This window comes from Leptinotarsa decemlineata, unplaced genomic scaffold (assembly GCF_025532065.1).
Source record: "Leptinotarsa decemlineata unplaced genomic scaffold, Ldec_3_MD MMD2_tig00000251_RagTag_RagTag, whole genome shotgun sequence".
NCBI lineage: Eukaryota > Metazoa > Arthropoda > Insecta > Coleoptera > Chrysomelidae > Leptinotarsa > Leptinotarsa decemlineata.
The window spans coordinates 3759536-3777265 of NW_027412547.1; the positions used below are offsets into that span (position 1 = coordinate 3759536).

The window sequence follows — 17730 nt, forward strand, 5'->3', positions numbered from 1 at the left end:
CATCTTCTGACTGGATCGAAGAATATCGAAAAACTGAATTTGAGGAATGCTTATCTGACGCTCGTCAGTTCTTTGAGAAAAGCAGGTATAATTTGCCAAAAGATTTTAATGAAGGAAGGGTTGCCAAAAAAAGTTTGATTATGAAAGTAGCGATCAATCTATACAGTCAGTCAGATGCCGGTATGAAAAAATTTTTTTTCAATACCGTGATTGATTTTTTGTGATGAACAATATGGATTCGAAATCAACTGGTTTGAAAAATTCAGGAGAAGCAAATAATGAGAAACTTACGAGTTATATAAAAAACTACAAAATATGATCCCAAATTCAGCAAACCTTACTGAAGACTTGAAATATCTGCTCCAATATATTATAGAGAACGATTTGAAATGTTCACATTGTCATTCGAATTTTATTACTTCTTCCGCTGAAAGGAGCTTTTCAATGCTTTCATTACTCATTTGTATACAAATATATGAGTCTATTATTACCATAAAATCAGCTTAGGTATTTTTGTCTTGTGTTAATAAAAATAGTTTTTTCCCAGGGAGAAGTGAAAGAGCAACTACGTTGAACTTCTCTCCTTCTTGCCCTCATATTTATCGAATTTTAAATCAAATGTATCCGACATAATTGTGATAAATTATGGGTGAATAAACGTATCATTATCATTATAATTATTAGAAAAATCGAAACTAATAAAGATTTATTCAAGAAATACAATGGGTCAAGAAAAATTTTTAGCTTTGGCGCGTTTATCCATTGAAGCAGTTATAGCATCAAAGATAAATTGAGAATCACTAAATAGGGAGTTCAGTTTGACTAGTGTATCTGTGTGTCTGTCTGTGACACTGTAGCTCCTATACTAGTAGACCGATTTTGTTGCGTTTATGTTACTACTATTTTGATCATTCCAAATTTGATTTCAATTTAAGAGCCGTCGGTAGACAAGCTGTTTCAGCCTGTTGGGCATCGTGAGTACCGGGCAGACGGTCCTCGATTGAAGATAAAATGCGAAAAACCAAGAACAGTACTTGACAAAAATGAGTGACGATGCCTAACAGGTTGAAACATCATGAAATAGTACTGATCTTCATCTTTTGAATTCCATGAAATTGTTTTCCAGCAGCTTGACTGCATTAATCTTTTTCGATTTTATATCATTTCTAGAACCATGTGGCTTACTTTTCCGATGATATTCCAGGAAAGCCTCCCAAATTTTTGCTAATGCAGTTGATTGGTCAAGCACCAACGCTGACATAAAAATTTGGCAAGCTAACTTGGGTGTCGTCACACCGTTAGGTGCTTCCTCTTATGTCTCGCTTGCTTTTACGCAAGTACTGTTCTTGGTTTTTCGCATTTCATCTTATTTAATCGAGGACTTCCTGCCCGGTACTGACGATGTCCAATAGGCATATATACATATATATGTATTGTTAAAAAATAGACTCTGAGAAATCAATAAAAAGGCAATATTTACAACATCTCAGGGAGATTTTTAGAAGAAACACAGTTTGATCACCCTGTACATGAACAGAAGTGCTGTTCTCTAAGCGGAAATCACACCACTAAGCGAGGAAAATGTCAAAAATTTAAAATTATTATTTTAATTATTTCAGAATGAATACAATTGACAGAATTTGTACATTATCAATCAGAAATAATATTGTATCTATTGCAGAAAATTAGAAGAAATGTAATAAAATTGTTATTTAATTAATTAAATTGTAATTAATTAATTATAAATAATGAAATGTTTGAAAAGAATGGTTGTAAACAGACTCCCTAGTTACGAACATTAAATAATGCTTACATAAAATCAAGGTATTTGAACCTAAGTGGGGTTATACAAAATTTGTAAACATATAAAAGAGAAATGTAGCTGATTTTGGAAGTAAATATCAAAGCTGTAAGTTAACTAGTTTTATAAATATGAAGCTTTGAAATTTGAACTTATGACAATCAGTAGTTGGTATCCAAGGAAAGTAGCGATTATTTAACTTATTTAACAAAAGGATCGCTTCCCAAGCCTAAAGAGGGGATCGAGTGAATTTGATGCTTCAGAAATATTTGAGAAATGCGTTGATAACAATTAAATTTCAAGTATTTTAATAATAATAAATCATAATCGAATGAAAAGTAACATTACCTACCTGAAAAATGCAATCCATCAAAGAAGAAAATGAAGAAAATATTTTGAAGCAGAGTTCAGATTTCCAAGGGCCAGTTCAGGTGATTGTTATTTAATCGGTACATTTGAAGCTTCAATATAATTTGTGTTAATCTTGATAGTTCTACTCAAACTGAACGGTTTGTCTTCTTGTGTGTTCTTTTACATGGTTAGAACGCCTTAGTGCAGGTATTTCGGATGTCTCTTTGAATTTGCCTAGGTCTTGTGTTTTGATTTGAATTCATATACATAGCATTCACGTACATAGGTCACCAAACCAAAAAATTAACAAACATCTTCAAACCCTTGAACATCAATATCACTTATAAGCCGAACACGAAAATAACACCAAAAATGAACAGCTATGGAGAAGGAGAAGAAGACAAAACCTAAAAGAAGTGTATATCATGCAATGCTTGGACTGCAATAAATTTTATATTGGCCAAACCAAGAAAAAACTGATCCAAAGGTACGACGGGCACAAAAAAGCATACATAAACCCAATAACATATAAGTCAAAACACGCAACACACACCATACAAAACAAACATAACTTTTCACCATCAGAAAACATCAAACTCAACGAAGTCAATAAAGGAAACCGTATAGATATCTGGGAAAACCTAAACATCCATAAATTCAAAAGTCATAATTTACTTATCGAAGAAGAAATACAAATCAATACACAACAAGACATAACATTCGATATACTACGCAATACAATACACATTCCTAAAAACAATGAATATAGAGAAACACCAACACAAAATATGTATATTATCTGATGTAACCCAAATACAGGAAAATTTAATGAGACATCTGGATGAAAGGAGAGGACAAATACCTGCACTAACGCGTTCTAACCGTATAAAAGAACAAACAAAAAGATAAAACCTTCAGTTCGAGTAGAGCCATGAGGGCGGAAGTTATTTCGAAAATGCAGTGTTGGTGTCAGCTAACTCATAAGTCTGTTGATATGTATAGAAAAAAAACACATTTATGTTTGTTGCCCACATAACCTCTGTCTTCAGGAAGATGTGGGAAAGGTGAAGGTTGGGAAGGATTTTCAAAGCCGCTGACAGTGTATTGTAGATGGCACCGAAGATAACTAGGCAAGCCTGTCTCTATACAGTAGAGAGTTTCAAAGTCAAAGTCAAAATATGCTTCATTGTCTGAAGATTCATCTTATTGACAAAGCTTGGTTGAAATAACTAAATAAAAAAAAACAAACAAACAAAATTACACATATTAGCTATCGCTACTTAGTCATATAAAACTATAAACTATAAAATAATATACAATTTTAAGTAGATACTGCATATATGTATATGTAAAAAAATAGAACAGAAAAAGATAACAGAAACAGTTTGTATCTACTTAGCACAATACACACATTACAGATATGTAAGCATTTGAAATACTAAGAGTTAAAATACATCATCGTAATATTACTTTAAGTAATAGTAGGCTTTTTTGCAGAAGTACTCCTCTAAGTAATTTTCTGAATTTTAAAAAATTTCCTTATGCCTAATAGCACATTGGAAGGTGGTTGTATATTTTCTTGCTCTCATATATCAAAGAAAATTTTGTAATTCCTGATTTTGGGATTGGCAAGGGTAAATTCCGACTTTCTCTCGTGTGGTAACGTCTGTCATTATTTACTGCTGAGTTGTAGTATATTTTGTGAATTAGGCAAACGGTTTCTGAAAGGGATAAACAAGGTACAGTAAGAATTTTCTGACTGATGAAAAGTGATTTGTAACTCGAACTGCATAAATTTGTTATATGCTCATCAAATTTTAATTTATCATCTATAAATACCCCTAAAAGTTTTGTGTGAGTTTTGTTAACTATAGCGTGATTTTCTATAAGTAAATCGTCAAAATTGAGTTTGAAGCAAACTATGTTTGTTTTATTTGTGCTGAAACATAAGGAGTTTGAATCGCACCACTGTTCAACCGTATACAGATTCAGAGTTATGATGTCTCTGAGATTATCTTCATTTGTCCCACGCCGGAGGCTCGTGGTGTCATCCGCAAAAAGTGTTAACTTCCCTTTAATATCAATGGTTACCAAATCATTCAGATAAAGCATAAAAAAGATAGGACTCAGAACCGAATCTTGTGGTACACCTGATGAATTATTCTAAGTTGCTCTATGAAAGATCTTTCGGCTCAATACTTTTCTGCTCTGGTCTCTGGCCACATTTCAAAAAATTACAGAAGATTAGCTTTTACCCCTTCGTCAACAGCATGTTGTATATTTGCATTAAGTTGTTCATGTGCAATGGAGAGCTGGACATTGGAATACATCCTATGCAAGCATTGTTCCCAAATACTAGAAAAACAAAACTCTTCTCAATGCGCGTTTGATCAACCAAGTTGGCGTTTCCAGGAGATGAAGTGGACTGCTACTTCATCTCCCGAAGACAAGGTCATGAAACGCGTGTTGAGGAGAGTTTCGCAATTCTGGTATTTGAGAACGGTGCATAACTTGGATGTACATATTCAAACTAGCAAAAATCAGAGACCAGGCAGAAGACACTTCACGAGGCCAACGATCTCAATCGAAACCAGACATTCATTGACGAAAATCGTCAGCAATTCACACCGGTACGGTTCAGTATAATTATGTATAAATTGCTTTCGAATTCCTTTGAAGATTTCATCGCAGATGCAATTAAAACGCGAAAAAAGCCTCGTCATTCAAAAAGCCGAACTGTGCACTGAAGTGTTCGAAAGTAAATCGTTGTTAGCCACATAAATTGGATAGCGAACTACAAAGTGCAATGTGCATCGCTGCGAACCCGGCCCGGCACAATAAGGAGCTTAGTTATGTCGCCAATTTCCTCTGCTCTTGCCTTTGTACACAGACGGCAAATACAGACTGATAGATACCATTTAAATTTAAAGCGAGATTCACCAACAAAGGGTCTTTCAGCAGACATTGGCTGGATCGTGGGTTGATTGAATCCATTCAAGGAAAGAAAAATACATTGTTGAGATCAAGGAGATGATTATCGGAACTGTTGAACGCGCACGTGAATATACTCGACTGTCGTTTCATGCATGTGAATAAATATTGATTCGATTTCCAGTTCATTGATAATGTCTCACTAATTTTCACTATTACTATTCACACCTGAATAATGGGCATATACAGGGCATTCCATTCAATACCACCCTTAATAACAATAGTATACAGGTTTGTTTGAAGGTGATTGACAATGTTTCATGATGAATTTCACTAGTTCGGACTTCCATTGTCTACTATATAAAATGATTTGAAATCCCTGAAACAACTAAAGAAGAAGAATTGAAAATGAATAGCTGAAAATAACAATTATATTAACCAAAATAAACCTGGAAAGCGGGGATAAGTGGAAGTACTCGAACGACCTATAAATAGTCATCTCTCGGAGGAATCAGTCCAGTCATCACCCGAAGACGATTGCAGATACTAACAATCGAAACGTCGTGAACTTGGAATCTCTTCACTTTTTATTTTTTTATTTTCTTTTTCATTTCTTCATTTTCATTTATTCAATTGTTCTATTTTTACTTGTATTTTATTTCACTATTATTTCATTTCAGGTTTATTTTGGTTAGTATAATTGTTATTTTCAGCTATTCATTTTCAACTCTTCTTTTTTAGTTGCTTCAGGGATTTCAAATCATTTTATATAGTAGACAATGGAAGTCCGAACTAGTGAAATTCATCATGGAACATTGTTAATCACCTTCAAACAAACGTTGAATACCCGGTACGGACCTGGAAACAGCGACTTATTCCGATGATATGAGAAGACTATGATCAAGCTTACAAAGGAAGAAACTCACCTCAGCTTTCTGTGCAAAGCGAGAGACAACAACATCATCCCCAAAGGTTTTCTGCTGAAATCGCCAATCCCAGGAGAGAGAGCTAAACGCATATTGGAACGCGCCAGCCGAGCACTGATAAGGTCTCAAATCAATTATCACCATTGGAAGAGGTCAACTTTGTTGCAGGATGCCACGGAACGATTTAAAGAGATAAGAAGAGAGACATTGGAAGATGATCATGGACCAATCTTTGCCAAAATTGAAAGCACGTGCTTGAAGATCCGCCAAGACATGGAGAATACCCACAACAGAAAGTGGGGGAAGTTAGTAAGGAAACAATGCCCAAATACAGACCGAAAACAGGACAACTATGAAGCCGTCAACGTCATCAACATGAGTTCCCGTCCGCTCACGGGAATAGAGGAATCCTTGTTGAGAAAAGGCCTAAATTTCGCCATCACGCCAACATCTGTGCCCACTTTGGAGATAATTACTGCAGTGGGATCCACCAGTTCCCTCATTGACCAGACCGAGGCAGAAGAGTTCAGATGGAAAATTAGAGAACAGCTGGATCGAGAACCAGTTCCAACATCTAACATCAGCAATGAAGAACGTAGAGCTCTGAACGACCTACGTAGAGGCAACACCATCAAGATCCTACCTGCAGATAAAGTTAACGCTATTGTGGAAATGGATACCGTTCTCTACGAACAGAAGATCGAAGAGGTTCTTCAGACGGGACGATACACAAAGATCGTACGGGACCCTACTGCATCAACCGAAAGGAAGTTGTACCAGATTTTGAAAAAACACCAAGTCTATTTTTCGGACAAGGAAAGAGATAACACCGCACCTCAGTGAGATCCCTCACTTGTATGGACTACCCAAAATCCACAAGAAGGACGTTCCGCTTAGACCGATCATCAGCTCCAGAGATTCGGCTACTCAAAACTTGTCTAGATTTTACTTCCCTTCATACAACTATTACAAGGAAAAACATCGTCTATTGTAAAGAATCCAAGGCATTTTGTCGAACTACTAGGGTCAATTGAGTTCACACAGGAAGATCAACTAATTAGTTCCGACGTGGAAAGCCTTTACACCAACGTTCCGGTCGAAGAAGCACTCCAAATCATACAGAGAAAGCTATCCGAAGACGGGAACCTGAAAGAGAGAACGAATCTACCTATAGAAGTAATCATGGAATTACTAGGATGCTGTGTACGAAACTGTTATTTCCAACTGAAGGACGAATTCTTTACACAAGATGAGGGACTGCCAATGGGATCGCTACTCTCACCAGTCATAGCCAACATATATATATGGAGTGGTTTGATACTCTGGCCATTGAAGAAGCCCACAAGAAACCTCGAGTCTGGTTGAGATATGTTGCTGACACCTTTATAATATGGAACCATGGGAATACTGAACTAGACGCCTTCCTGAAACACATCAACAGCGTGAGACCTTCCATCAATTTCACAATGGAGAAGGAAATCCACAACGAATTGCCATTCTTAGACGTTTTGGTGAAGAGGACCGACACTAAGTGGGAAACATCTGTATACCGAAAACCCACTCATACGGGACAGTATCTGAACCACGAATCCAACCACCATCAATCGACTAAAAGAGGAATCATCAAGACTCTATTAGACCGTGCTTTTGGGCTTTGTAATACGAAGGAAGGTCTCGAAAAGGAACTAGACATCATCAAAAATGATCTTCAACGGAATGGCTACTCCAAAGCGATGGTAGAAAAGACTTTGGCTAGAAGACAGCAGGAGCCTCGCAAGGAAGAGAAGCCATCAGAACCAGTGCTTGCACTTCCCTACATCAGAGAATTATCGGAGAGGATAAGAAGAATTGGTCCCAAGTACAACATATCCGGTAACACTATCCGTAGCAGCCTCACGAAAACCAGGCCACCAAACGCGGACTGCGATTTCAAGAATTGCATTTACCGGATACCCTGTGAGTGCGGAAACACACACAGCGAGGGGAAACCAGCAAATCAGGAATAGCAGACCATGTTTGGACCCATCAACACAACATCGAGTGGTCCCAAGCTGAGATCTTCCACAGAGAGGAACATTGGTTTAGGAGAAAATTCAAGGAAGCCGCATACATGTTGTCCAACAACGTATTTAGCCAAGCCAGCGTAGAAATACGCAACATATGGAAACCCATTATCAAGCGAAAAATGGCCATTTCCCGCCAAAACGGTCATCTCCCACGGAATCAGTGAAGCGGAAAATGGAAAGCGGGAATAAGTGAAAGTACTCGAATGACCTATAAATATTCATCTTTTTGAGGAATCAGTTCAGTCATCACCCGAAGACGATTGTAGATACTAACAATCGAAACGTCGTGAACTAACGTGACTTGGAATCCCTCTACTTTTTATTTTTTGTTTTTATTTTCATTTCATTTCATTTATTTTCACTATTATCTCATTTCAGGTTCATTTTGCTTAATATAATTGTTATTTTCAGCTATTCATTTTTAGTTGTTTCAGGGATTTCAAATCATTTTATATAGTAGACAATGGAAGTCCGAACTAGTGAAATTCATTATGAAACATTGTCAATCACCTTCAAATAAAATAGAGGATGTCATTGACCATGCAATGAAACGAAAACAAAGGAATAAAAATTCGTTAACGTTGATGGTGCTACAAAAGATGTGATTCGGCGAACAATTTATGGTATATACCAAAAAAATGAAGTACCAACCTTGGAAATGATTTGGTATAAATCACTCAACTATCTCGATTACAATTACAAATCGTTAGAAACTCTACGAGGTGTCTTATTGTCTTGTGGTTTCAAATATAAAAAATTTAACAATCGGATGGTCATAATGGTATCGACACGCATTGTTCAACTCCGACAAGAATATTTGAGGCGAATGAAAAGCTACCGAGAATCCAACAGACATATAATCTACCTCGACGAAACTTGGTTTGACACCCATGATGTTGTCAAATATGGCTAGGTAGACGAAACCAAGTATTGTGCTTTGAACACACTCTCTTTAAGGGGAAACGTGTTATAATTTTGCATGCAGGGAATGAAAGTGGTTTCGTACCTAATGCTTTGCGTCTGCCGGCCAAAAATATAAAATATTCGTTTGCTGATTACCACGAAGATATGACTGCGGCCTTATTCGAAACCTGGTTCAGTGAGCAGCTTCTCCCAAATATTCGTCCAAACTTGGTTATTGTAATGGATAACGCTCCGTATCATTCTCGTTTATTGACTAAAATACCAAACAATAACACAAAAAAGAAGATATTGTTGATTTCATGCGAAATCATGACATGGAAATACCCGAAAAGATTCCAATGAAAATGGTATTACTGGTGACCATAAACAACGTAAATTCAAAAAAGAGTATATTATTGATTCGATGTGTGAAACACGTGGTCAAATTCTCTTACGTTTGCCTCCATATTATTGTGTGTTCAATCCAATTGAAATGGTTTGGGCAACAATGAAAGAAAGCTTGCGGAAATGTAATCAGTCACCGACTTTGAATGCTGTGGTGCTTGACAATATAAGGCGAGTGGTGAATGAAGTAGGTAATAGTGATGTGTGGAAGAACTTTGTGGCCCACGTTATAAAAGAAGAGAACAAATATTATGTGCAAAGTCCCATAAATCATTTTCAAAGGTAATAATTTAGTGAAAGTTCTGATAAAATCCGATCGTTATTCAACCCGATGATGATTCCACCTCATCCGAATATAGCGAAAAAGAATTTTGATTTTTATAGCAATGTTGTTGGCCTCTATTATTTTGTAAATATATGTTTGACGAGAATTCGGTATGATTATTTGTGTTTTCATTGTATTTTATAGTTTTCGACTCGGAAATCAACTACCTTAAATTTTGAAGTTTTTCATCATTACCCATGGTAGAAAAATTCAGTTGAGATAACTTTTTCATTGGGTTACCAATTGCTATGATTGTAAGAATAAGTAACTGAAAAACTACCACTGAAAAATAATATGCCGACGCCTATGTCGAGGCGGGAATTCCTTTTCTATGCTGTTCCAATTGGTATTGGAAAGACTATAATCTGCAGTTGATGTTAGATATGTTGACAATTTGTTTCAAGAATCTATCAGAATACTGATTTTATCTACGTTTCAACGTTGTTTCATATTTTAACGTTTTCGAATTTCTAATAGTCGTCCTCCTCATTTTGGACTTTTTACACTTCGAGTACAATCGATTAAAAATTTAATACCTTTCATCTAAGTATATTTGTATCAAAACAACCAAGATACTCTTAATCACATTCTCATTCTGAGATATTCGCCCAAATCAATCAGCTCTTCTGGTATTGTAAGAACGTTGAAAGAGGAAAATTGATATTTCAGATTTGCCTAGAGGAAGCTTCAAAAAGAGGATACACCCCAGAAATGTATCGACGACTGGTGGAAATGAGAAAAAATAAAAAAAATTTGGAACCGGACATTTGGAAGGCTGAAGCATCGGATAATTTTCCAGTAACTTCATCTGGTAATAAAGTTTCATACCTGTACAAGCTGTTTTCATTCATCAAATATCAGACGAATTACAAAATCTCAATCGAGCAATGGAGGTGTCACCAGATAACAATATTTCTCTCAGACGAAGGTTTCATACACGCAGTTGAGCCGTGTTGAAATCAATCACTCTACTATTTGGGTCAGAAGATCAAACTGTTTGATCTTCCTCTTGAAGAGACGTGTTACGATCACCTGGTGATCGAAACACGCCTCGAGATGTTGAAATACCGGTTTGGTGTTGGGAAAAAATTCCAGTAATATTAATTATATCATGTTCACAATTCATTTTATTTGAAATGCATATTGCTATACGCGAGCTTCATTAGTTACTAATACATTAAACTATTCTAGAATATCTTTCACAAAACATTGTTTGAGGATAAACTTATTGGATGAATGATTAGGACTAAAAAAACAGGTACATTTTCAATAAACAATTAGGTGCAATACAATGTGACTTCTAGGAAATTGGTGAAATATTGGAATTTTATGTCAAAACTCTGCCAGGTACAGCTGCCGGACTGGTGTGAAGCCGCTGCCTCAATATGTGCAGTAGATGTGTAGAAATCTGTTATCAGACTGATATATTATTCGCATATTCGCAAATTTCAGCATACTCCATGAATAATCGCATATCTTGAATATTAGCTAGAATTTCATATAAAAAATTATTTTAATTCGATATTTTTGTATTTATTTTCTAATTTTGATAAATATCATTTCTATATTTTGAATTTTACAGATTTTCTATTTGGAGCAATTATTTAATTCAAATCACCTGAAAATGGAATTTTTAACAGGTGATGATCGACTGTATTGTCAAACATGCGCCAAACTAACTGACGGTTATAAGGAATATAAGGAAACAAGTATAGATGAGGCTTCAGTCGATCTAATAATAACACTGATGATTTTCAAACAAGACTCAACTTCTGACGGAAGTAAGAAACTCTTTGGAAGGTTCGAAATAGATGAAAATTTCAACCTAGCAGACCACTATTATAATATTCATGCAGTCATTGTTCACTGTGGTTCTGGCGTTGAATTTGGTCATTATTACGCCTTGGTCAAAGAAGAAACGGACTGGTTTAAGTTTGACGATAGTCGTGTCGCGAAGTGTTCTGGCGATGCATTGAATTTATTGGAGCCTCTGGAGACACCCTACGTTTTGTTTTATAAGAGAGAGGACATTGTTAGATCAAGATCTTCAGATGATGTGGTGCTGCAGGTTTTTCCGGGGTTTCCCGCAGCTGAAAAAGCAAATGCGCCACTGGAATCAATGAAGTCGCCCCGGAGCGCCAATTAATTTTTATTGTTGTTTTTATTTTATTTTTATCGTTGTTTTAATAAAATTTAATTCAATAAATCAGCGTAAATTAGGAAAAATATTTTGGATTTTGAATTTAATAAATTTAGGAGGTGTGTCCCCTTTTTAGGATTTTTACCTAAATGAATGATTCCTAATAGTTCAATTGGAAACAATTTTTTTCAATAACTTTGATTCTGATTATTTTTACAATAATTCCATTATTTTCTATACTCCAGTAACTTATTCTACATTGATATACTTCCAAAATGAATCAATTTTATTTATCCTCATTTTTGGGTTATTCTATTGAATAGATGAACTCTAGTCGGATTAGTTATTTGTACAAGAATTCTTAGAATTTTCTGAGGATTCAAGTTAGAATAAGCTTCCAACTCTCAGAGTTGACTTCAAATTCTTTTTATCTAAGCCTTGAACAGTAAATATGTAAATATGTTAAACAATGACAGTTAAATAATGGTTAATGAATAACATTTCGTGTCACTATTTTTCGGGTTTGAAGGCCATGGATTTTTGGATTTTTTTATGGCTGGCACGTTCGCTGGCACGTTAATATCTCCGATGATATGTATGAACCTCTGAGGAAGCTAGCCACTTGCGCCAACGAAACGTCAGGGATGAATTTCAAAACTCCACGGCCTCAAAACCCACAAAATAGTGATACTGAAAACCTCAGTTAGGAAAGCCTTTACCATTTGGTGAATAATTTTCTGTTGGTCGTTTAATTTTTTTTCAATATTTTCGTTTATACTTGGTTATTGGGGACAGAAATGGACAAATATTACAAATCCGGGATCTACAAACTAACATGTGGATCATATCCAATAGTTTACATAAAAATTAAATAAAAACAACAATAAAAATTAATTGGCGCTCCGGCGACTTCATTGATTCCAGTGGCGCATTTGCTTTTTCAGCTGCAGGAAAACCCGGAAAAACCTGCAGCACCACATCTTCTGAAGATCTTGATCTAACAATGTTCTCTCTCTTATAAAAAAAAGTAGGGTGTCTCCAGAGGCTCCAATAAATTCAATGCATCGCCAGAACACTTCGTGACACGACTATCGTCAAACTTAAACCAGTCCATTTTGTCTTTGACCAAGGCGTAATAATGACCAAATTCAACGCCAGAACCACAGTGAACAATGACTGCAAGGATATTATAATAGTGGTCTGCTAGGTTGAAATTTTCATCTATTTCGAACCTTTCAAAGAGTTTCTTGCTTCCATTAGAGGTTGAGTCTTGTTTGAAAATCATCAGTGTTATTATTAGATTGACTGGTGCCTCAGCTATACTTGTTTTCTCATAACAGTCAGTTAGTTTGGCGCATGTTTGACAATACAGTCGATCATCACCTGTTAAAAATTCCATTTTCAGATGATTTAACAATACGCTTTGCACGGACTGGTTTTTAGTCATATTAGGAAAAGCTAGATGAAGTTCCAGAAATTCAAATAGCTTTTCGGTACTTCTTGAACATTTACCACAAAGTAAACAAGTGAGGATTTTTCCAGCAAAAGATTTAGAAACACAAGACGAGATGGGTCAGTCCAGAGCGGTCAGGGGTATTGATTTTGCTATTGTTTTGCTCACGAAGAGTATTCAACAAGAACCCCAAGAATTCGGAACAATCCTCTTTTTGTCCTGAGTATCTAGTGGACTTCAAAGACTCCAGGAAATCGGTTGGAGGGAAAGATGATACCTTCTTACGAAACTGCAGCTGCATGAACAATTGTTTGAGTTTGATGAATAAGTAGAAATTCTAAAACGAGAATGGCAGAACATTTAAGAAGTTTCGAGCTGAAGGAAATCAATTCTGCCTATGCTTGCTACTTTTTAGAGAATAACCATGATTTCGTCATAAACAATGGCATATTTCATAAAGGAAATAAGGGACAGAAATCAAACCTGCTTGAATCTCTGAAAATTAATAAACGTAAATATTCAACAGGAAGTTATTCATTCACCATTATTGAAATTGTTCCCATATTCATATTGACTGTTTTCCTAGGAATTATATTGTATTGATACCTTTCTGAATTTCCGTTCGCCTCGCTCAATCACAATTTTTGTAACGTTCGTAACACTCCCTTCATTCATTCACTTGGGGAGTAGCCCCAAGTCAAGCGCACATCAAGTTTTACTTCCAAAGCTTACATTCAAATTACGTGAATAGCGAATAGGTAGGAAAGTAATATATTAAGCTCATTAGGGAATTTCCATCGCGTCTGTAATGTATCCTTTCATTAATTACGTCTCATTTCGACTAGGAAATGGAGGCATGTCGTGGCACAAAGGGTGGCGTAAATGGCAGGTCTTTTGTTGTATAGAAATGCGTAATAGTACCAGCCATCTAGTGAAAGGAATAGTCACTGAAGAAAAATGTACATTCACGATGTTGTTTTTTTTTCAGTAATTTCCGCTGCAAAGTAATTTACGTTGCAGTTAAGGTCTCTTTCATGGGCAGTGGAAGTTAACATTTGGACATTGAATGTTTGGTGTGGTAGACGACAATGAAAAATGCGTTGTCTTCATGTTGATAGTGACAGTTGTTTTGGAAAAATATTGAAACATAGGTTTTAAATATGTAATTTATTGAACCTGGTTGACATTTCCATGACTCTGACAGATGATATATATATAGAAACTCTTGTCGAGATGACTGAAATTCACGATTAATCATTTTTTTCATTTGAGAAATTGAGTAGTAGGTATCAGACAACTATTGACAACCTTCGAGAGTCGAAACTTTTGCGATCTCAGGATAAACGGGGTCTTACATTTCAACATGCTATTCCTAGCCCGTACTCCTACCGAAATGAATTATTTAAAAGTTTGTTGACGAAAACCCAAGCAAACAAAAATTATGACACAAATACATTTTTTTCAAAGAAGTTCAGCACAACTAAAGGAAATTTTACCTAAAGTTCGTTAACTATTCAGTTACAATTTTGTTTTTACATTTATACTGGAACATAAAAAATGCTATAGATAAAATAATATACGAAATGAAAATGAAAAAGTTTTTCAGAAGAGCACAGTGTCCACTGGGATGAAAATTAGTTTGCATGTATCTATAAATTGTACGTTCTAATGCAATGCTAGAAATAAATTTGGGACTAATGGTCAAATTCACTGAGTCAATTTTATTTTGTGGCGTTTTTCAAAATTTCAAATGATAAATTGTCAGAAGTTTGGGATTTTGTGGAACTGTCGCTAGTTGAATTAATTTGGTTTGATATCAATCTCATTCATCCGTTTTGTCCATATGATAAGGAATATGTTAAACTGATCTCTATTGAATATTTACAAAAAAATATCAATTGCATTGGAAACTGATTGGATTTCCATATGTTGGAACTGAATATAGGTGAATCAAAATGTATGTTACTTTCACATCGGCAAAAACAAAATTCCATATCTTTCTCTATTGAAAATGAAAAAAGTTATATGTGTTTCTGAATAGCTTACCAAATTTCAAAGAACATGTAACATATATTTCAGATAAGAATGCTACAAAAATTGGAATGTCAATTAGACAAATGTAATAACATTCCAGATTTATCATTGAACCTCAATTTCCATATGGTTCAACAATTTGATGTGATATATATATATATATATATATATATATATATATATATATATATATGATGTGTTGTTTTTCCGGGTGTTCATCCGTTGTGTACTATTCGATAGTCGACGTTTCGCCATCATCTCAGATGGCATTATCAAGACGAGTTACTGCTTCGCTTCGAGAGGTGCAGTAACTCGTCTTGATAATGCCATCTGAGATGATGGCGAAACGTCGACTATCGAATAGTACACAACGGATGAACACCCGTGACTCACGGTCGATGGTACGTTAGACGTTTCTGGAAAACACAAAGCATGATTTTTCTGAAAATTCCACCTCTCACATTTCCTTACCTGTTCTATTGCCACTTCTATCAGAGAGTCCTAGCAATTATATTTTTTTAAATGGAACACCCCGCTCTGGTATATCTCTGGTATTTTAATACTTTTTTGTTGATAATGTCCTATACCTATCTCTATCTGTTTTCGAGATAAAAAATAAATTGTGCTAAATATGGTCCAAGACATAGCCTTAATTGAAATTAAGTACATTAGTACTCTCAATTCATGAAAAGTTGATATTTTGATGATAGTTTGGACAAACTCGAAATATTCAAATAACACCAAGAAATCGACTCCATATCATACATGGCCTGCTAAAATTACTATTATTTCCATTGTGCATAAAAGTAGTGGAAAGTCCATTTTTTCAAATGAAACCCCCTGTATATTACTCGATAAATTGAAAGATGGTGAAAAATGCTTCAAGATCATATACATGTCCCTATACCTAAATTGTCAAGTTTTCTTAATAAAGCCGTTTTTGTGGAAAAATAGTTATTCAGGTTTTACCTACAAGTGTTGAAAGTGGCATTTTATTTTGTGAGTGGGGATTATTGCGAAACGAGCGTCAGCAAGTGGAGCAAACCCACGAGCAGAATAACAAATGTATCATACAAATTATTTTGTATAACTTTACTGCTGATAATAAAAAAAATTATAGGGTCCATGGGATTTGAACACACGATCTTTGGACAAGGCATATACAACTACAAACGCCAACTCACGTTATTTTAAGGAGGATTATTGGTTAGTCATGAAGGACTTTCTACAGTTGGACTGAATACTAGTTCGTCATCGTCAGTAACTTCACAGGGATTTAATATTACCAATAGCACGAACTGCATGTGCGAACTTTTCTAAATGATTTTTTGGTAGGTATTCTGATTGAAGTGTTTCTATCAAAGAGATTTTCAATAACAGTATAATTTTTAAAGAATTTGATTTCTAGATAGCCGTGGAAATATCAAGCTTATGACAGTTTGGTGACTTTTATAAGTAATTGATAAATGGTTATTGACGGTGTTTCAAAAAATCGCCAAAAATGAATGCAAATATTGATTATTCAAACGAAGTTCTTATGAAATTATTTATTATACACGGACAGTGTGATCAAATCATTGCCAGAACTTGTAGAAAATTCTACCAAATGTATCCTGAATTAACACCAATGAACGAGAGGAAGTTTGTAAGATTGCAAAATAATTTTCTTAACTATGGCTTCATGTTAAAAGCGCCTTCAACATTACCAAAACCTGTTACTTCAAATGAGGACAATACTGTTAACGTTTTGGCATATTTTTATGCATATCCAGAAGCTTCCATTCGCAGTGCAGAAAAAGATTTAGGTGTATCACATGCTTCAGTACAACGAATTTTGAAAAATCACGGAATGCATCCGTATAAATTTACACAGGAAGATCGGGAATTTTTGTCAAAAATTATTTGGAGCGACAAATCAAAATTTACGAGGGATGGTATTTTCAATAGAAGGAATAAACATTTTTGGGCTGTTTATAATCCTCATGTCACAATAGAAATGGGTTTTCAAGAAAAATTTTACCTGAATGTTTTCTGTATTCTGAAGAACAAAAAAATTAGCTCTTTTATTTATGAAGATACACTGAATGCAGAGAGATATATCCAAATATTAAGGACGACTGTAACCGATTTTCTTGAAAATTTTCTATTAGAGGAATATAGGAATTCGTGGTTTCAACTGGACTGAGCGCCAGCTCATTCCACCCAGGAAGTTTCCAAGAAACTTGACAAACTCTTCGACGATCGTTGGTTCAGGGCCGTGGGATTGGCCACCGAGATCACCCGACCTCACGCCACTTGACTTTTTTATGGGGTGTTTTAAAAGAAAGGGTATACAGTACTCCAGTGCCTACCAAAGAATAATTGCGACGGCGAATAGTGCGGAGTATTGAAGATC

General features: G+C 35.4%; 1 protein-coding gene across 1 annotated transcript in view; it reads left to right on the forward strand.

Moving 5' to 3' along the window:
- LOC111511670 (uncharacterized) overlaps positions 1 to 17730 on the forward strand; it is a 28781-nt gene that overhangs the window by 4963 nt on the left and 6088 nt on the right. Inside the window, exon 3 of the mRNA XM_074173702.1 lies at positions 10378 to 10519. Coding sequence (XP_074029803.1) covers positions 10378 to 10519 — 142 coding nt within the window. The remainder of the gene's footprint in view (positions 1 to 10377; positions 10520 to 17730) is intronic.